Raw genomic sequence first — 25,054 nt, forward strand, 5'->3', positions numbered from 1 at the left:
CTGTTAAATCTTCTAGATAAATAATCCTCCTTTGAAATAGTGCCAATGAAAGCACTGCAATATAGCTTAATAGAAGATACTATTTATGGGGCATTAAGGGCATTTACTTAATTCTTGCAAGTCAAACATCAAACCAGGCAGCATGCAGCAAAAACTGAGGATCTGATCCAAAGCTACACCAGTTAATGACAATGGGTCTACAGATTACTCCCTATGGAGTAATCGATACAGGCTTTTCCTGAATCACTGAATTCTTTCCACACTTCTGGGCCAAATCCTGCTTGTGTGACATAACACCACCACGAGATCCAAAATCAGTGGAATGAGGGCTGTATAGGCAGCCTGACACCTGCAGAAATCAAGAAGGATTTGGCCCAAACATCCCTGTTTGTTAATGCAGGTAAAAATTAACACATTCAGAGGTTACTCAAATAATCAGTTTTCAAATGCAAATCAGAAACCATAGAAAATGCAAGCAACACCAAACAATGAGAAATGGCAAGATCCCACACCACCATCCATTCCTCCTATGAGATGTGAGAAAGTATTAGCATAATTCAGTATGACATCCATACCAGATGTTGGCAATCACCTACAGAACAGCAGATGCTTTCACGCACAGTCTGAAAATGAGCGGGGAGAAAAAGCAAAAACAAAAAAAGAGAGTGTGACTTGCACCATGATTGTCCTCACCTAGCCTACTCCTTCTCCTGAGGATACGCATGTGTCTTGTAAATGTGTGCATGAGTCATGTGCATGTAGGGAGAGAAGAGTTCATTCGATGCATATATTTTGCTGTTAGCCATTGACATGTGGGGCAGCAAAGAGTTTAACAGCACATTGGCAAACTTGCACGGTCGTCAGCATTTCTGTAGACCATCTTTGCATGGAAATGTGACTATCAGGCCAGTCTCCAAGGAAAACGCAAATATGTTGCATATTTCTCACCTCTGGGATAGTTACTTCTTGAGTTAAGTGATCTACCCACCAGAATGATGACATTTATCTCTCTGCAGGAGGACTTCAGTGGGATTGAAGCAGCGAACAGGGCCCAGTCTCCTCCACACAGCCTTAATTCTTGTGCTCCGAGCTCTGTTCTGGCTATCAGTAAAGTACTGGATAACATTCGCAGCACTATTTATAGCCTTTAGACTCACACTAACTTAAATGGGAGCTGGATCAGGCCCCAAAGTGCCTTGGCCCATTTTTCTATGAGGTCACCTTTCGCTGGTATCCTGTCATTTTATGTGAGATGTCCGTGATGTTCACGCCTGTGCCAGAAAAAGTCGTGGAGCTTCTCTGGATACAGGCACTTTACAAAATCCTGGTGATGATGATGACGATGGCCTGCATTTTGCAGGCTTTTGATGAGGAGACATAGAAGGGCGTACCTCAGGGCTTTACATTACCTCAATTAGTAGTTATCAAAAAACATTGGTGATTTCCATGCAGATAAACTATGATTTGAGACCCTCTATTGTGATGGGAAGGGTTCCTACCGAGCACCCTGGGACTTGGATACGCTGGTAATGGGAGACAAATGAGTGACTTCAGCGGGTTGTTCTGCTGCTGACCGTGGCTCCTATCTAGATTGAAAACGAATGAAGCCAGTTGCCATGGCAATGTGCAAGACGCTAATTAATAAATAAAATCACTGAGAGTTAAAGGTTTTATGCTCCCATAGAGAAAATGTTACCTATTTCTAAACACCTGAACATAAGGGATATATGAAGAAATTAAAACCCTTTTTCTTTTAATAAGTCTGGATAAACAGATACCCAGCTACTGTACAAACCTTGTTTACTTTCCATATCATGGGCAACTGGAAAACAGAAAGAAATAGGTGTGTTTAGTGCAGAAAAGGGAAAATTGAGGGGATCCATGAAGGTCCTCCGGCATGTTAGTGGCTGCCACAGAGGGTAAGGCACTGACCTGATGTCCTACACAGTGGCTGTAGGTAAAAAATAACAAGCTGATAATGCACCAAGAGAGAGGCTGGATGGGGGTCTGGATTCAGAGACAGGACCTGCAGGTGATCCATGGCCCTGGGGAGCAGGACATCCTGGCATGTCGGTGACCAAACTGAGCCCCAGATCTCCGGTGAGTGGGAAGCACGCGGCTGGCTGGTAGATGCTAATATTTGGGTTGCTGAATCCAGATCTGAACCTGTCCTCCCAGGGCAAATCTTCAAATGGTGAAAGTAATGAGGTGCTGGAACAGACTTCTCAGGAGGATCATGAGACCTCCACCTTTGAAGGATTGTCAGAACAAGTCAGGCAATAAATATCAGGCCAGGTCTGAGCTATCCTAAACACAGCCTTAGGCCAGGGGAACGGACTCTGAGAGTTTGGGAGATTTTTTGAGTCCTGTGAGTCTGTGTCCCCTAAATGTCCCTGTGCCTGCTTGCACACTTAGAGCGAGGCATTAAAGGTAGGTGAGATTTTTAAAAGCACTAATTGTTAGCTTTACTGACTCCCTCTGGAGTCAATAGTGAAACTCATTGATTTCAAGTGAGGCAGAATGCCTTTGAAAACCAGCCTCTAAGTGCTTCGCTGGACAGAAGCCTTACACCATGGAGGACTTGGCCCGTTACTTTCGGTAAACAATTTCACTGAGCATGCCGAGTCCAAGTATGTTTGTGCAAACATAACTACCTGATGGAAAACTGTGATCAATTTTATTGATGAAAAGCCTAGATATTTGCAAAGGAGAATACATCTCAGCGTTCTTCACGTAAGATGTAAAAAGAGGAAGCAAAAATAACAACTTTCTTCTCGTCTCTCTAGCAGTTGAACCCAAAAATCTCATGGAAGATATTAGTGGTCATCATCTTTTCATTTTTAAGCCTATCGTGGAAAAATATTTCATCTCAGCATAAGCCTATGTTATCATTAAAAACTCAGACTTATCTCCAAATAAACCACAGCATCATGCCCAATATTTCTTTGAACATATACGTATCTAACTGAAAAATGAACCGACTCCTCTGAAATTATCTGCTAACATTAAAAAAAAACCCAAACAACTTCGCTGTGTTTTACAGGCAGCTAGGTGTTCCTTGGCGATTTGTAGCTCTCCACGTCTGTAATTTAAACATACTCAGGGCACAGGTAATCTTGTCAATAAAATCTAAGGCCAGATATTCTATTAGCATATCTCCATGCAGTTATGTCAGAAAATGATTTAGTTACTTGTACCTAAAAATGCAGTTATCAAAAAACTAATCAAATAGTCAGTCAGAAAGAAAAAAAGAGAATGTGAGTTATTATGTGTTACTCTAACAAATAATACTCCTCATCTTTTTTTTTTTTTTTCCTATTAACCAAGAAATGGAAGAACTCTGGTTTTAATATCACTGAAGGGCTTTGGTGTATTTTTAAATAAAGTTTTTCTGAATCTCAGTACTCCTTTTTTCCCCCTAAAAAAACAGCCAAAATTTATCATTTGATGTAAGACAAGCTTCTGCTCCAACTCTGAGAAAGAACAGCAGAAAATTGCTATATATATAACTAAGCAAAGTTGACAGGCTCTGCTCTGAAGAGGCTCAAGCTTGAGACAAGATGGAAAGCGAAAGGTGTCCCCTGGAGATGGCTGTCCCTCCAAGTTAGTCTTCAACTCGCTAGCAAAGGAAGCTAGGAAACTCCAGTTTTCTTTCTGATTAGCCACTACTACCCCATACGATCCGTAAAACTGTGCTCAGCTTTCTGTTTCCCAAGGAAAAAAAAATCCTTTCTCAGTGTAAATCTGATTAGAGAAAACGTAACAAAACCTCTCTGCTAATTGATTATTCTTTTTAAACTTAAAGACAAAAATTAAGACAGGAACTGATTTGAAGGAATACCAGACCTAATCATCTTAAAGTATTCTATAAAAGCTATATTTTGACATACACGTTCAATGAAAAGTACCTTGCTCTTTCAATAATTTCACTGATTTTCATTACTTTAATGTCGAAATGAGGAAGTAAGCCCTAGACACATATATATGTTTTCTTAACACCTCAATTCCAGAATTCCCATTTCTAGCTTATAGTCCGCGTGAGTGTTGTCCCTAAAAGTTTACACCACAGAATTTGTTTAGATTTATATTATAGTGTAGATGTGCATAATATGATGGATGGAAGAGCCTTTCTAACCTTAAAGAGCTGTGCGTGAGAATCTGAGCAGTTCTCTCGATGTTTTGACTATTTTTGACATGCAATTGCCAACATCTGTTCAGGATGATCACCGATAGGATCTACCATGCATGGTTTTTGCTATCTTCTCTACCTTGTCATGCAGGTTGGAGCTGTTAAACACTGAGGCTGAATGAGACCTGTCCATAGATAATGCTTGGCAAGAAAGTATTGTCATATGGTTAGTCCACTGAGAGTGGGCTCATCTCTGCATAAATTACTTAATAGTAAATATTATTTATTATTTTAAGAAATAGTAATAGATTGGATAAAAAGTTATGAAAAAAGAGCTTCTTTCACTACCAGATCTGTAGTAAAATACAATTTTTTTTTTTTTTGGGGGGGGGGAAATCATATCCTTTAAAATGTGAGAAAATGTGTGTTGGTGAAATGCTGAATCTATCAAAATCAATGATGAAATATTTACTGATCTCTTCAGGATCCAAAATTTAAACAGTGTTTCTATCACATGCAAATGGATAAACACCATGAGAAATGAGGCTGTCTATGCCTGCAGTCTTGAAACCTCGGCTCATAGCACAGATTTAGATTCCTCTATTGATGCGCTTTTAAACACGAATACGCATTTTGAGGTCATTAACCTTCCATTTTTAAAAATCAATATCCGAAGACTTTAAAAGAGTTTCATTGCCATTTTCATATGGCTCATGAATGAATACTTTACGTATGTGATTCATGAGCCACTGCATACCGCCGTTCTTACAGCAGCACTCGTTTTAATGAGGCCTGTAATTTTGGAAGCACTCTAATTCCTTCTGCCCAAGAAAAACAGTATTGGAAAACATATGAAAAATGTATTCTATTGACAGGTCACATTCCCTACATTCCTCCATTTCCTGATCAGTATCTATGGTTAAGTCATTTGTAATTGCTGTGTTTACTACTGGAAATGGCATGTAGGCTTTAACTGCAGCCGAAGTGTTTAACCTGATTTTCACCTGAAATGACTGAGATTGTTTTCAGCGCCCGCAGTACTCTGAACGTTCGTAAGGCTGAGACATTGCCCAGGTCCACAAATTCAGTTATGTATCTGTAACAAGGGAAAGTCACACACAGACAATGACAAAACACCAGCAAAAAAACAACAGTCAAAGGGACAAAGAGAGACAGAGAAAGAATCACTTGTAGCTGAGAGCCAAAACGTAAGGATCAGGGTTTCTTACCTGGGATTACTGAAATAGTTTTTAAAGCTCTCAATACCCTGAAAGTCCGAAGAGGTGAAACACTGCCTACATTCACAAATTCTCCTACATACCTGTAGAATTAAGTCACAGTTATTTGGAATTATACAATAGAGTATGAGACTTGTCTGAATGAAGTATGCATTCATACATAGCGGGAGCGAACGCAGCCGAATGAGAGGTGCATCCGCTTTTCAGGCTGTTCTTTGATGCCATTTGTCCCGGGTTTTTCATAGGACACATTATTTCAAATGTTTCTTGAACTATTAAACTTATCTAATAGGCATCAATTCTTTAAAACTACTGGGTGAACTTTGTTATCGTGCTGTTCAGCAATAAATACTTTAAAGATTTTACCATCATGTAGTTTAACAAAAAAATCTTTACGTTATAGGAAACATTAAGAGTTATTTTGCTGCTCTTAAAAAAAAATAAAAGCTTCAAATACCCAAGTAATTTTCACATAATAGCTTCTGCAAACTACATATAGGACAACATGGGAAAAAAAATCAGTGCAAATATTTCTACCAGGTTATATATTCTAAGATGCTGTACTCTGTGGTAAAGCAGATGTTGGTTTCAAGAGATGCTTAAAATTTTATTTGGTTTTGTACATCAAATCCATGAACTTTGGCTGCAGAAAGATGGATTTTGAATGGATATAATTGAAATCCTACTAAAAACTATTTATGCTTAAAATACCAGTCCCAGCTCTTCACTGCTGTGCCTATTTTGGTCATCGTGGAGACCCATACCACATCTGAGCAAAATGCTCCCAGGAGGGTCAGTTATGGAATGAGTTTGGTTTTATCAGTGTTGTACAAAATTATTTCCTCCAAGTCAGTATACAGTAAAAGCATAGTCACCACTGTATCTTCTGAACAAAACAGCTCTTGGACCCTTTAATTTCACTATTAAACTTCCAGTAAATTTCATTTACATATTCTACTTCTTTGAGGCATTTGTTTTTACGTGTTAAGGAAAAAACTCACCTGGTTATTTTTCAAAGCCTGCTTAAGTGGGCTTTGTGCAAAGGCCTCTGGGGAGGACAAAGCATCCTCTCCATATCTACTAATCCAGATTATAACCTGGAAGAACAATATCGCTTCTCCTCTTCATAATCTCATAGGGGAGTCTGGGCAAAGATTTACCTGTTTGGGAATTCCTGCACAGGCTTACCCAGTGCTTCTCTCCCAAACTCTTCTGCAGCATGCAAGGGTGGAAAAAAATAATTTGGGGAGAAGCAATAGCATGGGAATATGGTTTTTCTGACCAGAGATTTGTAAAAACACATTATTAATATGTGAACAAGCAGCAGTAGTATTTGCTTCATATGCTTGTTCATATGCTAGTCAATTAAGATTTATTTCGGCCATTTCTTGGATGAAATTGCAGCAGACCAGTTCCTCTGTATCAGGGAGTAAGAAGCAACTGGAATTCCCATCACAAATTTTCCTGTTAGCCAGGGAATTGCTTATTGTCTTTAAGCTTTTGGCAGGGCACTTTCCAACCCAGAGGTACAGCTGCCTCTCCCTTGCCTGTTCTGGAAAGTACTGGCTCGTGTGGGAAAGAGTGATCTAAACAGGGGCAGTTTCATAACTTCCCCTGAACCCATCCATGGCCCCACAGAGGGTCACAAGCCATGGCTGTGTCTGTTAGCACAGGGTGGGACAAAAGCCCTGGAGACCTGTGACACCTCTTACTCTCTAGCGTGCTATTTAAAACTACTCTCTGTGACCCAATCTGTGCTGTTACTGCCCAAAAGAGGAGGTAAGAAGTTATTTTGCAATAACTCTAAAGCAAGTGATGGTCATTCCACTATAACACCCACCACTGAAAGAATCAGATTTCCTGTTAGCTCAAAACCCTTGGTCCATCTAGATCTCGTGGCCCCTCGTCAGGCTTTCCCATTTTGAACTCTTATGCCGTCTTTGTTTCCAGATACAGAAATACCTCTCGCATCACACTAGCTACAAGCAAAGACAGTTACCTGTATAATCAGTCTCACTTTAAATTACTTGCAAATTGGATTTATGTGAAGGATAAATCATATCAGAACAAAGTCCATTATCCAACGCTCTGTATTATCTGCTGCTTGCATGCTTGGGAAGGAAGTTTCATTGTACATATGAAGATTGCATTGCAGTCACTTTTAACTCTGTCACTGCTGCCTATGGGCTCAAGGAAACACTTTTCTATTTCTTTTCTATTCCAGAATTCCAATTCTTTTGTTTCTATTCTAAAAATGTTAATATAACATGCCTTAAAGTAAGAAACAATAGGAATGGCAGCTGGTTCTGAAGAACTCAGCCATTGCTATAATTTGATGTTGAGAAACTTGATTTTTCACAGTTGCAAGCCCCCCTGTTTTAGGGATCTTCTAATTAAAAGATGAAATATCATTTGGAAAGAAAATTGAAGTGTAGCTAGGAAGGAAAGCACAGACACCCAAGCCTCTCATTAAATAAGGCTTGAGGAAGTTTTCATGAATCCTTGGGCTGGAGCACTGAGTGGCCATTCAAGTCTAGAAGAATCAGAAAAGCAAAAAGAGGTGTAAGCCCACAGCCGCTGGGAACCAAACCCTGGTTCCTACCTGCAGGGAGTGAATCACCTCTGGGCAAGTGTCCACCTCGAGGTCTGTGCAAACCTTCACATCTTTCCAGCTCGCTAAGCCCCAAACACCCAGAGATAACGTGGACAGAATTTAAGGGATATCCAGACCTTGTCCCACACTGACTGTTCAGACTCAAATTTCAGTGACAGTAAATGAGATGCTCCCGGAGGAGTTCTGCAGAGCCGGGGGTGATGCCCCAACCTCCGCCCGAGCTGAGAAGATGAGGTGGAGCAGATGCATTGCCAAGGCTGCAAGCTGTGGCTCATCTTGTCCTTTTCTCTGCTCCTTTCTGCCTCATTGTCAAAACCCTTCTGCCTTGTAGAACAGAGGGAACCCATGCACAGAAGATCTCCATGTTGTGCTGAATTCAGAGACCCGCAAATGAACTCACATCCCAACTCACAAACAGATGAACTATGGTACCCCGCTTTTACCAGCTGTCTGATGGACAGGAGAGCAGGCTGGTGACACTTTGTGTTCTGTCCTGCCTCTAAATGTTGCAGGAGAATTGCACTCCTCAAGCACTGCTTGAGGAAATGTTTAGCTGAGAAAAATACCTAACGTGTGCCGACCTCCAAAAGCTCCTCCCCATCTGTGCTGCATTTTTTTTTTTTAAAGCTTATCACAATGGCCAGATGTCAGTTCAGCCAAATCCATAGGAATGTAGTAACAGATACCAGGATCTGGCCTAGGGCTGGCTTTGATCCAAAGCCTACTAAAATAAATGGGAGTCTTCCCGATGAAGTCCACATAAGTTTTACACATCTTCATGCTGTTCCTCTGCTAAATGCTGCTAAGAATATTGGTCCTGATCCCTGCAGCCTACCAGAGTTTTGCTACTAAATTCAGTGGCCCTCACTGCTGTTTGAACTAAGTTTGGCTGAACATTTTTTACCAATTTTGGTCCCATTCAAATGTCATGGGCCCAGGAGTTCAGCTCAAATGTCAGCGCTAGCAGGCTTGCATCTCACCTAAGGCTGTGAATTATGAGGTTTAAAGAAGGCAGCGAGAACTAAACTAAAACTAGAACATAATATAGATATCATTAAGCAGAAAATACAGAGACATCAGATGAAATCCTTCTACGATTAGGAAATGGGGCCTTTCAGGTCATCTCTACTAGCTTCCAGTTCAAGATGACATGCTCTCTTCATGTGCTTTTCTCTCTTTTTTGACTATGAAGAAAATCTGGATTTCTAGCTCAGCTGGAGATACTGACAGTGTCAGACGTCTGCCTTTGGCCAGAGTTTGGGCTGACACCGTGTCTGCTGCGAGTGTTGGCTGACTGCTCCCCTACCCCCGTGTATTTTTAGCTGTCTAGATGCCACAAATCCATCAGCTTCTTCAAAGCACCAGAACCCCACATGTCCTGAGTGAACTCTAATGATCTAGGTAGAAGTATACAGCTGAAGGGGAATATCATGTTGGGGGCCAAATTTCTATTCCCAAGATAAATAACAAGTTTCAGAGGCCTTTAAATTAATTCCCTATAGTAGTAAAATAGTAATTACTTTTCAGGATGAAGAGGGTTTGTGAAGTGAAGGATGTGAAAACAACTTTGGTGGTGTTATAGATGGATAGATTATAAATAGGGATTTAAATACATGGGTATTCAGTCAGACTTATAACACTTTCTATTCAGGGGTCTGAAGCTTCCCAAAACTACTTTAGGTAGGCAAGTATTATTACAGATATTTTACAAACAGCTCTCCTCTCTGTGGAGCACAGAGAGAGTAAATAATTTCTCCAAAATATTCTAGTGAATTGAGAGAATCAATAATTCCTCTGACTTCTTCCTCTGAAACCACTCAGGAAAACAAACTCCGTCCTAATATACTTCAGCATTTTCTCATTTTCAGTACAATTTGAATGAAAAAAAGAGAACAGCCAGCCAATTTTTTAAAAGGTACTATTGCATATTGCTGTCTTGAAATACATAAAGGAGTGCTACTTACGCCATAACAATAACACTGAAATCCAGCCAGTTCCATGGATCTCGAAGGAAGGTGAATTCTGTCATGCAAAATCCTCTCGCCAATATTTTTATCAATGACTCAAAAGTGTAAATGCCAGTGAAAGTGTACCTGGGGAATAAAGTAGCCAAGATAAGCAAGAGCATTAGCAAGCAGTAGATGGCAGGAATGGCAGAGGCACACTCAACCCAATCCTACTCACATGAGACACTCCTGCCCATCTCGTTGGGGTTGCTCATGTGAGTCATGGCTGCAGCACTGGGCTGTGTATGAGCAGCTTCATGTGTGGACCAAGGAGCATGTAAGAAATGGGAAAGCGCTCATGACAGCCACAGGATAAAGACGATTTTCACCACAGGGTGTACCTTGATGAATCCTCACTCATTAAGTCAAGCATGAATACTACTAAGCTGTGGTATGGGACTTTTGAAGCTCTTCCTGCAATCACCACTGAAAGAGGAATAGATTATGCCACATTCCTTGTTGTTTCTCTGATTTGAAGGAGGGTGGTTGTTCCGTTCATACCTCTCATCTCTTCCTGCCCAGGCCATTTTGAAGGACAGCAGGTTAAAAAATGTCACCACTAGGTTTTAATAGCTAAAAAGGGTATTCTTCCTGCAACTTCCCTTGTGTTTCACTATCTATGGTAAATCACACCAGCCCTCAGAATTAAACAACAGAATGTCCTCACTGAAAAAGAGGAAAACAACTCCCACCCGAATAGTATATGTAGTAATTTTGACCTGCTTGACAGTAAAAGAGATACGAGGGTGTTTTTTCCCCTTAGTAAGGTAAGTTGTTTATTACCAACAGCCTCTTGACTGTGATGATCTTGGATAGAACATACATCTTTTACCTTTTGTAATAAAGATGATGCTTGTAATAAAATTTACCAAATTCTCTGTGGAGGACAGTAACGTATCTGACTTACAACATTCAGAGCTGTATTCACCCAGGGCTCTACCTACCATCAGAGACATACTTCAGGGCATACAACACCTCTTTTTTAATGTTTCTACCTGAGACAACTAGCCCAGTGGGACTACGTATTCTAGGCCGTATCTTAAAAAAAATAACAAATGTTTAGTAACCACCACTGGCATTCCCTACCCCTTTTCTCCAAATGAAGATGCAGATGATACCAAAGCCTATTAAAAACCCTAAACAAACACCTAAAATCCCATAAAACACAAATCTCATAGGTCATAATGTTAGGGGCTTTCACTGGAAACACTAGCTTGAGTTTTCTGTTCAGTCCCCAAACTTCAGTAGCTATAATGGTGCCACCACACACAAAAAATTATAACAGTTGGGATTCCTGTTTGGTAAAAAAAAAAGATGTAAGCAATTAAAGGTGGTAATATAAGGAAGAACTTCATTATGCATAAAAAGGAAATGTTTTCTCTCAGCTGTATTCCGCTGATCTGCAACTGGGCACACATACAGGTAGCAGCAAATCTCACGCCCTCCTGCCATCATGTCACACAGTAGAGCTAGTTACAGATGTTATAAACCCTCAGTATGCTTCATCTTAAAATGGAGATTAGCAAGACTGTTTTTGTGCAACAGTGGGCGTAAAATATTTCTCATATCTCCTCTTTGACCATACACCTAAGCATTATCTTGTATCCGACTTTTCATGGCTCCTATTCAGTTTTGCTCTGGTATTTCAAATATAGGTCATCCATGTGACAGTCTCTTTAAGCATGTGTATTCAGTAATACATGCAGAAAACACATGCAAAGAACTGAAAAAAATACTTAATGGTACATAAGCTCATTAAAATGATAAAGCAGTTGTATTTATTCAGCATGTCAGATGGTTTAACTGATTGTATAATCATCATCTAATTCTAAATGGATCGGGCAAAGTCCTCCAGCAACTGAACAGCTTCTTTAACAACAGAAGCCAGGATTTTTAAAAAATCTTTAATGGGGGTAAGTTGAATTGATTTCTTTTTTCAAAATGGTAAGGAAAATGTTTTAAAGGAAGATCTAGGAAAAATATTTGCACAAGATTACTCTTGTATCCCCTGTGAGTCTCTGGAACAGCAGAACAAAATGAATTAAATGTATTTTTTCCAAATCAAATAGTAATCAATTTGAATTAAAGTTCATCGAGTTATTTTGCTCCTCAAAAGTACTTGCCTTTGATTTCATTCTATGCTTTTGAGGAGGAAAAGCTGAGAGGTATGAGGGGATGCAGGAGAAGAGGAAACATGGAAGGGAAAGGGTTTACTCCATGCTGCATGGGTCCATTTGCATTTCTGCTCTACGTTTCTTGCATGTCCTGCTTGATGCACTCATAACATCATCCACATTTTCCTGCCTACGGAAGACACAACAAGCGCTTTGATATTTTCCTCCAGAATGTTCAAATTCCCAGCTGCAGACCCACTGACCAAATTTTGACTCACATGGATGAGATGTCCGTGTTTCAGCTGAATACATCTTGGCTATGGTACTGTGTGACAGTTTTCAATAAGAAAAGGACAACGTCAGGGGAAAAGGAAAGTCACGGGCATACTTGAGGGTAGTACACCATACAGAAATACAGGAAACATCCTGGGATTAGGACGTTATTGTGATCGGATGAAATATTTGGTTCAGTGATATCTATAATTAGTAATTTATGGCCTAGAAGATGTGCCCTGCATGATTTTACGAAACTTAAAATAAGGGCATTTTACTGTCTTTCCTTACAGCCTGAGTAGACCAACCACCAGGCTACGGAGCAGCAGATGGCTGTGTTTATCATATGTCAGTCAAAAATAAAAAGTGTGTTCCGATTCGTTCAATGAGCCAAAATAATTGTTTAATGCACTGTAGGTTGATTAGCTTGTGCATCTGGTATCTGTTTCTAACAGGAATATTTTAAAGCAACTTAAAGAAATCAAATGGGCTTTCTGAAGCCAGTTAGTCTCTTTTAAAATTAATTAAAAAAAAAAAAGGCAAGCAAAAAAGCCTTCAAGTGATATCTTTGCTATTTTTTCTGAAGGTTTGACAAGCTAAAAAGACAGGAATCCTCATAAAAGTGTTCCCAGACAATTTCATGCTTGCTCATAAAGTATGCCTACCAACGATTACAGGGGAACACTTCTCATGATGTGCTGAGTCCAAAAGAAAATTTTACTTCCAATAAGTTTCAGTTTAAGGACAGAATTAAGTATGTCCAGGAAGTATTTTCTGAAATAATTCAACTTAAACTCCATCAGCCTATTCTAATGTGTCCAGCCATTGAATCTCTTGCATGGGAACTGTGGAAGGCTGGCCAGTTTCAAACGGAGTTCTCCTCATACGTGATTTCATTCAGAGGTAGCATAGCAGGTGTGTTTAGCAATAAGTATGAGCCTGGTAGACTAAAAATTGTTAGTTGACTTACAAAGGGAATTTTCACAGGCAACAAATGCCTGACAAAATATTTTGTCAGGACGTATGCTGTGGTCAGTGTTACTGGAAAGAAATTAGACTACAGCAAACAAGATGAAAAGAAGAACGTAACAAATGGAGGAGGAAGGACAAGATAACGACAGGGCAGCTGTAAAATAGCAACGATACTTACTCAACGTATTTATTCCATGGCGGAGGCTCTGATTGTGCCATGAACACACAATTAGTTAAAATAGTGCACATAATAAACATACTGAACAATGTAAATAAATGAATTAAGGAAAAGAACGCATATGTTATAAGACTTCATAAATTTTTGTCATTTCACACAAGATGTGACAGCTCACTCATAATTTAGAATATGCTTAAAAAGCGCTATAGACATTTGTTTGCAAGTGCATAAGGAAACAAATAATTATATAAACACAGAAAAAATGAGGGGATCTTCCCTGTTTTTTTTTTCTTTGCCTACATCTTTTACACATACTTTATACAGCGAACAGACGTACTGACTCTGCAGTCTTCTGAAAATACAATACCCCAAATTTACAGCTGTGTTGGTCAGATGACAATGTGCATAGGTGCACAACTTTGTATGAAAAGAGGGATCAGTCTCATTTAAGTATCCACAAAAAAACCTGTGTCTGCAAATTCCCATTTTATTTTGCATCCTGAAACATTTCTCAGGCAGTAGGGCAAGTTATAAATCTGGTCTTTCTAATCTCTCTAATGGGCTTGAGGTCTCACTTTCAGTATAAAGTTTCACCAAAAGCTAATATGAGTTTCAGAACACTAATTTTAAGGCTTGGTCTGCAAACCCAGTTGGCAAATATACAGTCTTGGTCTGCAAAGCTGACTGCCTCAGCTGAGGCACCAGTTTCCCTAATTGGAGGCTAAAATGAACCTCTCAAGTGTATAGTCCATGCATTTAGCTGCTAAGCTAAGGCCATAAATACAAAAAGGAACATCCTAAATCGAATTCCTGAACTTCATAAAATCATAGAATAGTTTGGGTTGGAAGGGACCTCTAAAGGTCATCTAGTCCAACCTCCCTGCAATGAGCAGGGACATCTTCAACTAGATCAGGTTGCTCACAGCCCCGTCCAACCTGACCTGGAATGTTTCCAGGGATGGGGCAGCCACCACCTCTCTGGGAAACCTCTTCCACTGCTTCACCACCCTCAGCGTAAAAAATTACTTCCTTATATCTAGTCTAAATCTCCCCCCCTTTAGTTTAAAGCCATTCCCCCTTGTCCTGTCACAACAGGCCCTGCTAAAAAGTTTGTCCCCATCTTTTTTATCAGCCCCCTTGAAGTACTGATAGGCTGCAGTAAGGTCTGCCTGGAGCCGTCTCTTCTCCAGGCTGAACAACCCCAACTCTCTCAGCCTTTCTTCAGAGGAGAGGTGTTCCATCCCCCTGAGCATTTTCGTGGCCCTTTTCTGGACCCGCTCCAACAGGTCCGTGTCTTTCTTATGCTGAGGGCTCCAGAGCTGGACGCAGGACTCCAGGTGGGGTCTCAGCAGAGCAGAGTAGAGGGGCAGAATCCCCTCCCTCGACCTGCTGGCCATGCTGATTGTGATGCAGCCCAGGACACGATTGGCCTTCTGGGCTGCGAGCGCACATTGCTGGCTTATGTCCAGCTTTTCATCCACCAGTACCCCCAAGTCCTTCTCGGCAGGGCTGCTCTCAATCCCTTCATCCCCCAGCCTGTAGTGATGCTGGGGCTTGCCCCGACCCAGGTGCAGGACCTTGCCCTTGGCCTTGTTAAACCTCATGAGGTTCACACAGGCCCACTTCTTGAGCTTGTCCAGGTCCCTCTGGATGGCATCCCGTCCCTCTGGTGTGTCAACCACACCACTCAGCTTGGTGTCATCTGCAAACTTGCTGAGGGTGCACTCGATCCCGCTCTCTATGTTGTCGATGAAGATATTAAACAGTACTAAATTGAAAACATAGTTCACTGAACTGCTCTCATAAAAGCATATGCCACTTCCTGTAAAAAAATTACAAAACGTGATGGGATTCTCCTGCATAAATAATAGGTCCCATGCTACTGGAGAAATTTTAACTAATGCATTTAAGTGGAGAGAAGATAAAGCAAAAGAAAACAGCCTACAACTCAGTCAATAGGTTGGGACCCTTCTCACGGAAGAACAGTAACATCCAAATGTAAATTTCTTTTGCCTTTTTTAGGGAAAAAAAAGAAGTCTTTTTTTGTTTCACCCCTTTACTGATCCCATTGGTGGTATTTTTTGTTTAAGAATAGCGATCAAAGAATATCATTTCAAAGGTACGTCCTGAAATGTTTGCATGAAAATTGTCCTTTCGCAGAGCCAAAATCTCTGCTGAATAGAGTGGAACATTTTCTGATGGGCCACATAAGCAACTACGAGGTTAAATTGGTAGTAACCAACCTGCGTATTCCCCAGTGCCATCGCAGAAAGCACTAATTGTACTCAAAGGGACTGCTCATCTCACAAACATTTTCCACTTCTGGGGCCAAAACCTCCTGCTGAAGGACTGGGAAGGGTATCTGATATCCAGTCACATTTTCTCAAGTCAGCCTGAGATACGTTTCTAAAAGTTGTGTCCATCTGATCAACACAATTAGGTTGTAAGCTGCAGCTAGCCTAGAAAACGCTGGATTAATTTTTCAAATACAGTGAAATGTTATGAAATGCTATGAAAATGACAATTGTAAAACAGAGAGGTATCTTCAGGACGGGCCAAACAAATACTATCCTCCAATTGAATTCCAAGCAAGGAAATTCTTCTGTAACCACCCATTTTAGGATGACTGGTCTGATTTATATATCCCTGTTTTTCCTTGTGGTATGAGCTGAATCTAACAGCTTTCCCAGATGGTCACTTATAGGCAGGTGTCACCACCTTCTTATTGAAACACCAAAGAGAATATACCAGAGTACACAGGTTGAAATTGTAAGGGGTCAGCTTTGGGACATCAAATGCACTATGAATTCAAACTGAGTCTCACGACGAAGCTGAAAACTACAAAGAACATAAAAGAAATAAACATTTCAGCTGGTTATACACCAGAGATCTGTGTTAAAAGAAAGAGAAAACAGAAATTCCTACAGAATGAAAATTAGCATTCCTTCCTGAAATCTAATGCAATTGTTTGCATTAGAAAAAGTCAGTGATGATGATCTACTCAGAAAGAACAAAGTAAAGGAGATGAAATTGAGATAATCTATATTAGCACCGTTGTCTGTTACCTATCATAGAACTGCTGTTAATTCAAATTTTTGAAAGCCTACTGATCCATGAGTTGACATGGCTAACACATCCAGAAGCACGGGTTGGACTCTGTTATGGACCACAAACCAAATATACTAAGCTACTCATCAGGATCCTTTCTGCAAAAAATTAAACCTATTATTTCCAATTTGAAGTTATAGAATAGGCTTTGAGCAAACTGATTCTGAAAGTTATAATTTTTATCTTCTAGCACAAAGATATTGAGTCAAACATGGCATATGTCTATTCTAGACTTCATTATGATGGGTAATTGTTAATTAGCAGACTGAATACTAGAGGCTCTTTAAATGATCATTGCCAAATTACATATAATATGTGCAAGCAAAGGTTAGTCCCAATCAATAATACATATAATTGGTGCTTCACAAGGTCTCATTTTCCCTTACGGCAGAACATGTGTAAAATCAGATGGGAGAAAAGTTGCAAGCAGAAAATATGAACAAAGATTGGAAATTCTTTAAGAAGTTTTTTTTTTTTTTAAATGGGCCAGAATCCATAATTCTAGCATCAAGGAAGGTGATTTTGGCCAAAACCCCATTCTAGATCAGTGGCAAACTGAAAGCAACTATCTATAATACCTAGAAAAACTAGGAATAGCAACTGCTACGGATTTTATACAGGACAGCAAACTGCTTGGACAAACTAAGGATACCACAGAACGGTCCTTGGCTTGCAGGCAAGAAGAACTAAGAGGAGTCTTTTAAGCATAAGGCATCAATGAAATGTTAGCAGTGGTTTAATTCTATTAATAGGTTGAGATAGTAAATAAAGATGTTAATAATAGCTAATAATGATGCAGAAGGCAAAAGGGTTCATCCAATACTTCTGTTTTGCATTTGATATAGATGGGATGCAGACCTACACTCCCCATGTCGTCTGTGACAGAAATGGACCAGGGCCTTGTTCTGGGCAGCCATCTGGGTCATGGTCCTTTCATGAGGCCTCCTAGACTCTGAAGAAGAAGAGAAATACCTAGAAGAGGTTTAGGGGTATGTTGTTAATTGAAGTAATTCACTTTACTAGGAGGCTGTGGATGTTTTTTCCCTTGGAAGGGTGTATTTTTGAATGACTAGACTAATCCGGCTTGGCTGGATGAGCAGTGAACATACAGGATCTATCCTGCCTGAAGTATCAGCGGAAGAACTCCATATAAAGTTACTCAACTAAGAAACGTGCCTCCCACAGCTTCTATATAGGAAGATTTTACTCTGTCCTCTCTATTCTGTTCAACTGTTGGCCTTCAAGGTACAGTCAATGACTGGAAATGGAAATATGGCATCTACTATAGAAGCTGCTTCAGACACGTGGCAGGGCACCATTTGTTAACGCTCTTTTTTGGCTTTTGCCCCGGGGAAAATAAAGATTGCTTGATTACACTCAAGCAAGGCAATAGATCTGGTTCCCAGATTCATGTCTGTGATGTTATCTGCTTGAGTATTTGCTGATTTAGGTTCCTTTCTGCCTGGGATATTGACTGCCTGCTCAGCCAATTGGCCTTTGTGTTTCAGTTTGATGTGAAAGGTCTTTATTGACAGAAAACAAATCAGAGCCTGATGCAGGAACTTCACCGCTGTTTCACTGGGACTGGAGCTGTTGCCTCCTGCCTGTGCTTGCCAAAGATTGAGCTGTTGCATTTCCTGACATTATCAACTCAAGGTGGTAACTTGGGTCTTTCTGGAACGAAAATGTTATTTGCATTGTGACCTTCCACTCCCAAAATTTTATACTCCTTATCTGACCATATTTCTACTCCTGACGTATCTTTCAAATTCACTCCTCTGTGGTTTTTATCCTTCAGAGTAATGTGATAAGGATTTCTTGCATACTTATCTCTCAGTTGACTGCTACCAAGGGCATGTAGTTCCTGTGTATTACACATACCTGTGACCTCTTGGCTTCACCAGCTGGTGTAGAAGAAAGTGAGCAGAAGACAGAACAGGCCTCCAAAGCTGGAGCCAATATTCACACACACGTGCTTTTTTCTAAGAAGCTCAATTTCCAAATTCTTCTCTTAGCCATACCCATGCAAATTCATTGACCTCAATTAACTTCAGCAAGGCTGTGCTGATGCGGCTGTACCTAATAAACACTGTTGGGCTCTGGGTATGGAGCAGCATGTGCTGCACTGCTTGCACGTATAACCTGATCCATAAGCAAATCTCTCTGCAAAATTCTATGGTGTATTCTTAGTAACCATACTAATGTTTTGGCTGATATCACATATACATTTTGTGTAGAATTATTGTTACTAGAAGCTTCACCTATTTTTCCTCTTGCTAGAATATCTATATTCTCACTTTTTTTTTTCCCCTCACTGCATGGACAGCCACTGGGAATCAGGTTTCTTTCCCTGGTTTTTTTCCCTGAAATCTGATAATAAACCAATGATTCTAAGACGCTACCTGTTTAGTATTTATTAGTTTTCTCTGGTGGACATGGGCATTGCAGATGAGGGATTTCCATCACTAAAACATCACATGATCATCACAGCAGCATGTGGAGTCTTTGAATTATCACTGCCAGGTCTCCCACGCACACTGTAGAGAAAGCAGGTGACTCATGAAAAAGGGTGTGCTTTTAGTAATGTTCACACAAAGCTGAACATTTGGGTCAGTTTGGTCTTCCAGAGAGATGCGACTATGTCAGAATATAATGTTTCTGTGGCCACATTAAAAAAAACAAGCCAAAACCAACCGCTGCATCTCTCTCTCTCTGTCTTGCTTGACTTCAGAACTAGAGCCAGGTGAAATCAGGCATCTCCCTTCCATTGAAAGGGCCAGCAGGCCAGCCTGTGCTTTCATTCCTAGCTGGATAACACATTGCAATAAACTAAAAACCCCAAAAAACAATTTTTTAAATGTTCTGTTTCAGGAGAGCAAAAAAATTCAGTTCTGAGGCAGTTCAGAATTAAATTGTGTCTGCATACGGTGTCACAGAGTCTCATGGGAGAGGTTGCTTAAGTGCTCAGTAGTGAAGCTCTCCATCAGTGTAGATTTCCCCAGGTGTGCTCCAGCCTCCTGGTTCCCTTCCTTTCTAAGGTATTACACCCAGTTTCTTCCACTGACTCTTTACTAAACATGATCAGGCCCTCCACACCCTTTAAACCTGAGTAAACTCACCAGACTTTCCAGTGCAGTTCACATTATCTGATGCCAGTAATATAATATAGTCATTTTCATAGCTCACATAACAATATAAAATGAAACAAACCAAAAATCCAAGTGCCTTTCTCCTTGTGCAAGCAAATTCAGCTGAAAGATTTAAAACAGCTTAATGAAATAAAATGGTTTCTGACTTCCAACCATCTGTGTTTAAAAACTATATAAAATACACAAGAAGAGAAATCAACAGAAAGGATATGAATGTACCAAAATTTTAATTGCTGCTCTTCTGATTGGATGGAAAGGACTAAGTATGTACAAGGCAGGAGTGGCACTAAATCGAAAGATTGTCTTCCCTTTGTTCAGTACTATAAATGTCTGGAAAACAAAATAGAAAATGAGAACATTCAGTATTTGCATTTATGCTCAGCTTTTCCCAGCCCACGTCCCATTGGGAAATTCCTGCCAGTATCCCATACTTCTTCCCCACTCCTTCCCGAGACCCCCAAATTCCTTTTCATTCAGCGAAGAGTTTTGTCCAAGACCCTCCCAGCAGAGCTGTTGCCTGTCTTATTGCAATATCCCAACTATTTTCTCTTCCTTCACTCCTTACAGGGTCCTGTGCCATCACCTCCATCACGCGGCTGTAAAGAGAGTGGAATCCCCTTTAAAAGTAAAAAATGACGTGGAGACTAAAATGTGGTGGAGGGACTTCTACGGTGTTCTTCCTCCCCGTTGCCGGGAACCTTACTATGTTGTTACTCCATCTTCTCTACCTTGAGCACTTTGTTGCTCTCAGTCGCTGTTTTTAGACTCACCAAGTAAGAAGCTGCATGAGGCACAGCTCCACAGCAGGATCTGACCCTGGCACTGAGGCACTGTCATTTTACTCAGGTTAATATGGGCAGAAGAAACCAATACTGTGACTTATGTTAAACCCAAAGCAAAGGTGAATTGGATGTCGGCCCAATTGACGAGCTCTGAAGATGCCCCACCATGCACAGAGGAACTAATATTCACTCAGAGACAGAGGATCAGGACACCCAATAGATAAATTCTAAGCAACTCACTCACCTTGAGTCTAAGACCTTCATGACACTAAAATTGCAAATCTATATCCTGCTGCTTGTGCCCGGGGATAGCAGGCAAATTAAAAGGTAAATTAATTCTGGCCCTTCCAGATAAGTAATCTATTTGTCTTTATCCATTTAACTTTTATTCTGTAGTTCTTGCACCTGTTTCTACACTGTTTTAATAGAAGTAGCATTGTGGTCATATTAATTCATTGTTTACAGGAAATAGTATAGCCCAAAATCAGGAACATCAGTACCTGAAAGAACTGGAAGCTGCCTAAAAATACACTGTGCTTCCAAGCCTTATTTTGTCCCCTGTGTTGCAAAATGTTTGGAAAGGGGAACGAATTGTAGTAAGCAACCAGCCCAGCTCTGCTGTCAACAGCCTTTTAACAGAAGCTGTTTGCACTGTTGTGGCTTTTGTCCAACCTACACGTGATTCCTCATCAGGTGATGCTCACTTTGGGATGAAGCTTACCCTTCTGCAAAGTGCCAGCATTGCACATGCTACTCACGTCTTCCTTCAGGTCTATTTTGGTCATTTTAAATGGCATTGAACTACCCCTCAGCAGGAAAAGAACCGCTGCTCTCCAGGAACGGTTGTGGTGGTGCCTCCTGCTCTTATGCAGAGTGCTAGCACAAGACTCAAGTCACCCAGAAGCCCTTAACATTAAGGGGCTTAAGTGATAAACAGACCTGTGAAGAGTCAAGGCTCATGCAGAAGGCAAGATAGGGTAGATAAAAACCTCTGGCTTAATTTAACTCAGCTACTGCTCTGCTCTTTTCAGACACTGTATATTCATACTCAGTTATCTGAAAACACCCAAGTTTTAATTATGCTTTTTATCCCTCTTTGCCCTCCTGCTTAGATGTTTTCTGGAAGCCCTGCTCATGCCGAAACTCTGATCCTTAATCTGGAAAAAAATATTTTTACTGGCTGTAGAAAGATAAAAACCAGAGCCCTCAAAACAGAGACAGTGTTTATGCTTTAGCAAAAGCAAAGCAGCAGGATGGCTGGCTGGTGCTCACCTTACGATCATTGTAGAAAGGGTCAAGGTCCTCCAATGGCTCCCCAATGAGCTCTGGAGGAACAGTCCCATAGATATCGGGCAGCTTCTTGCAAGCTTGCAAATCGAACTGAGGCTGAGGTTTCTCTTCTTCGCCCAGCTGCTCTCTGTATTCCTGCTTTGCATTCCTTGCAAGCTTCTCCGCAATTCGTTTCTCAATAGCAGCCAAGGATTCAGGCGTGAACCGGTGGAAGCTGTTAGTACCCGGTGGTAACAAGAAGTCAGCCATCTTTTCATCCTGCTTTGTCTTTACTGGTCTTTACTCCTCGTAGTGGAAACAGCTGAAACAAAAAGTACCAAAGGTTAGTGACAGGAGCAAAGCAAGAAGAACAAAGCCATCAGAATGAAAAAAATAACCCAGATAACTTGTAGGCTATCTATTACCAGGAAACCCTTCATCTATTTTTATGTGGTTAGTAGAACATCAAGGAAAACAGAAATGACTGAAACTGTAATTTCAATTAGGAATCACTCATGATCAGAGCTAAAAAGACTTTGTAGATAGACTGTGGAGTATCCTTAAGTTTTTCAGTCACTTGGGATCCTAAATCCAAAATAAGGAGCAATTTAGATTCATACAAGCTTAAGCCTCATTGAAAGCCACAGGGATTTGGATTCCTAACTCATTTTTGAAAATGCAGCTCTGGGAGTGGATGAACAATGTGCCTAAGATGACTGCAGGGCAGATTTAAATCAGCCCATCTCCAGCCACATGATGCAAACTCTAAAAATGCTTCAGCTGTTCTATTCCAAATTTAAAGAGTGAAGGGTCAAGTTCAGATTCTTAAATCACATAGAAATTCTTTATAATCTCTGTCTTAGGCTTCTGCAACATAATTTTTACTTTCCTTTGGGATAGTAAATACCATCGTCAAGATATCTGTCAAGACTTTTGAGCATTTTCTTCTCCTCCACACCCTACAATCTGAAGGATGTTGGGAGCCCAAATGTGCCTGGCAAAGCCCTGGAACCTTCATGAGAGCACTCCAAGCTTCTGAGATGCTGAATAGCCACTGCTGCCAGTTCATCACATCTGAAAACCAGGCTCCTTCCGTCCAATACCAGTTTGAACATCTAACCCGAACCTGTGAGGTTTGACCATCTTGGGTTGATGGTACTTCACTGCTAACACTTCCAGTCCCCGCCTGGATGAAAACAAGTGAGAATTGCCACATCTCTTCATCTTACGTGAATAAAGCCAAGCATGAAAAACACAGCAGAACAAAAAGGCTTCTTGTATCTGCACTAAATAACATGGAGGGCTGTGAAAATTAATGTAAAGCTACTGTTTGAAAAGGGATGAAGCTTATCCCTGTTCTAGTAGCCTGCACAAATCCATCCAAGTTCACTGAAGCCGTATTGTGTAATTTAATAAGGACTTCAGTGGCATGTTTTTCCAGCAAGAGAAACCCCCACTATGCAACAATTAAAACTCATTTCACAGAAGAAACGCAGCCCTTGTTTTTTTACCACCACCAGACCATTCATACGAAATCAGAATATAAACTGGTGACAAACAAAATAGTAGATTTTGAGGTGGGCTACCATTGCATTTGTCGATGTGTGCAGGATACAATTCTTTGTTTAGCCACAATTGTTGTTTTCTGCTTTCAGATGGTGTTTGTCTATTTACAGTGGATAGTTCCAGATAGTTTGCTTCTATTAGGCTCTGTGATGACAGCATTTTTGTTAGCAAACAAGACTTTAACTGGACTCTGCATGACAAATAGCATATTTATTGACTCAATTTATTTGAGTAAAGTACTCTTTCAAATAACTACTGTTTTTTCCTATTCTGACCATTCTAAAATGAATTCATTAAATTGTCATTGATCACAGCCTATCATACAGGAATGATTTACTGGAGCTTGTACATTATACTCCGCATTACTGCTTGTTTGAACAAGCAGGGCTAAAATGAATTAGCCTTCCTGGAGTTTGGGTATTCTGACATTCTTTTCTATTTAGATTTATTCTCTTTATTCCTTTCCCCTCTCCCCTCACATCATTTGTTTTATCCCCTTCCTCCCGAAAAACAGGAAATTAGAAGCTTTCCCACAAATTGAGTTTTCTTATGCTCAACGCTTTGTGACTCAGCTCCAGTGCAAGCAAATAGAATTTCACTTTCTATAAATGACATCAGTACAGGTGGCCAGAGAATTCTCAGAGGTTTTTTGTCATTTCAATTTTTGTTTCCTCACAGTGAAACCTGTCTCAGTGCTGAAGGGGACAACAAAAATCAGTGGCTGATCAGTACTTCTGGAAGGGCACAGACTAGGTCTCTAAACCATTGAGATGATCTTTGCGGACTGTCAGTTGAGGTCTAGATAATCATGAGCGCTGTGAAGACAATGAGTGGGGAATGACTGTTCACTTTTTCTCATGATACAAGAATGGAGAAATTTCAAATGAAATCACAGAGCAGCAAGTTTGAAACAACCACTGGAACCACTTTCCACATTGTGCAGTTATCCTGTGAAACCTGTTGGCTGCAAACGGCAAGGATTCACAAAGCCACAAGACAAATCCAAGGGCAAAAGATCCATTAATGGTTTTAAACACAAAGATGCTGTCTCTGACTGAGAAAATCCCTTAGCTGCAGAACCTGGGTGCATGCAAGAAAGACTACTTATGTTTGCCCTATTTTTACACTCTTCCTAGGCTACCAGTCTGGAGAAGCCCATCATCAGATCTTTCGTGCTTTTGTCCTTCTGTAGCACTAATGCCAACACAAGACAGCCTACGCTGACTTGGGCAAGGGCTCAATCTGCCTGCCGACTCTGTGGCTGGCCTGAGCTTGTGCAGACACGGGAGCACACAGAGAACCAGAGTTAATACCCCCGTACATCTGCAGGTACTCGAGATCCACATCGCACCAACTACCTGCTTCAGGTGCTTTGGAGCACGGGCTGGGTGCCTGCCTCCAACCTACACAGACATTCCCTTTGCTGGAAAACTGGTGGTAGCCACATCTGCACCACCTTCTCCATACAGCCGAACTGGAGGCATGGCCATATAGCATGAGGGACACCAAGTCCTTCACTGAGATGGTAAGAGAACATGTGGAATGTCTCTACTAAGTGCTGCAGTTTTGGCGGGTGTTACTTGATCACAAAAACTGAATCTTCACCAGAATATTCAGCATCCTCCTCAGACTTCCTTAAAGACTTCCAAAAGAAGC

General features: G+C 40.7%; 1 protein-coding gene across 3 annotated transcripts in view; it reads right to left on the bottom strand.

Moving 5' to 3' along the window:
- SCN5A (sodium voltage-gated channel alpha subunit 5) overlaps nucleotides 1–22,111 on the bottom strand; it is a 176,231-nt gene extending 154,120 nt beyond the window's left edge. For 2 of the 3 annotated variants that reach the window (XM_076331978.1, XM_076331979.1), the window contains exons 1-5: nucleotides 21,836–22,102; nucleotides 19,993–20,111; nucleotides 13,525–13,614; nucleotides 9,946–10,074; nucleotides 5,134–5,225 (exon numbers count right to left, since the gene is read on the bottom strand). In XM_076331978.1, the coding sequence (XP_076188093.1) occupies nucleotides 5,134–5,225; nucleotides 9,946–10,074; nucleotides 13,525–13,614; nucleotides 19,993–20,111; nucleotides 21,836–22,102 (697 nt within the window). Of the gene's footprint in view, nucleotides 1–5,133; nucleotides 5,226–9,945; nucleotides 10,075–13,524; nucleotides 13,615–19,992; nucleotides 20,112–21,835 lie in introns of all 3 variants that reach the window. The other variant, XM_076331980.1, reaches the window with a different exon arrangement.
- Nucleotides 22,112–25,054: the final 2,943 nt, after the last annotated feature.

This window comes from Aptenodytes patagonicus, chromosome 2 (genome assembly GCF_965638725.1).
Source record: "Aptenodytes patagonicus chromosome 2, bAptPat1.pri.cur, whole genome shotgun sequence".
Taxonomy (NCBI): domain Eukaryota; kingdom Metazoa; phylum Chordata; class Aves; order Sphenisciformes; family Spheniscidae; genus Aptenodytes; species Aptenodytes patagonicus.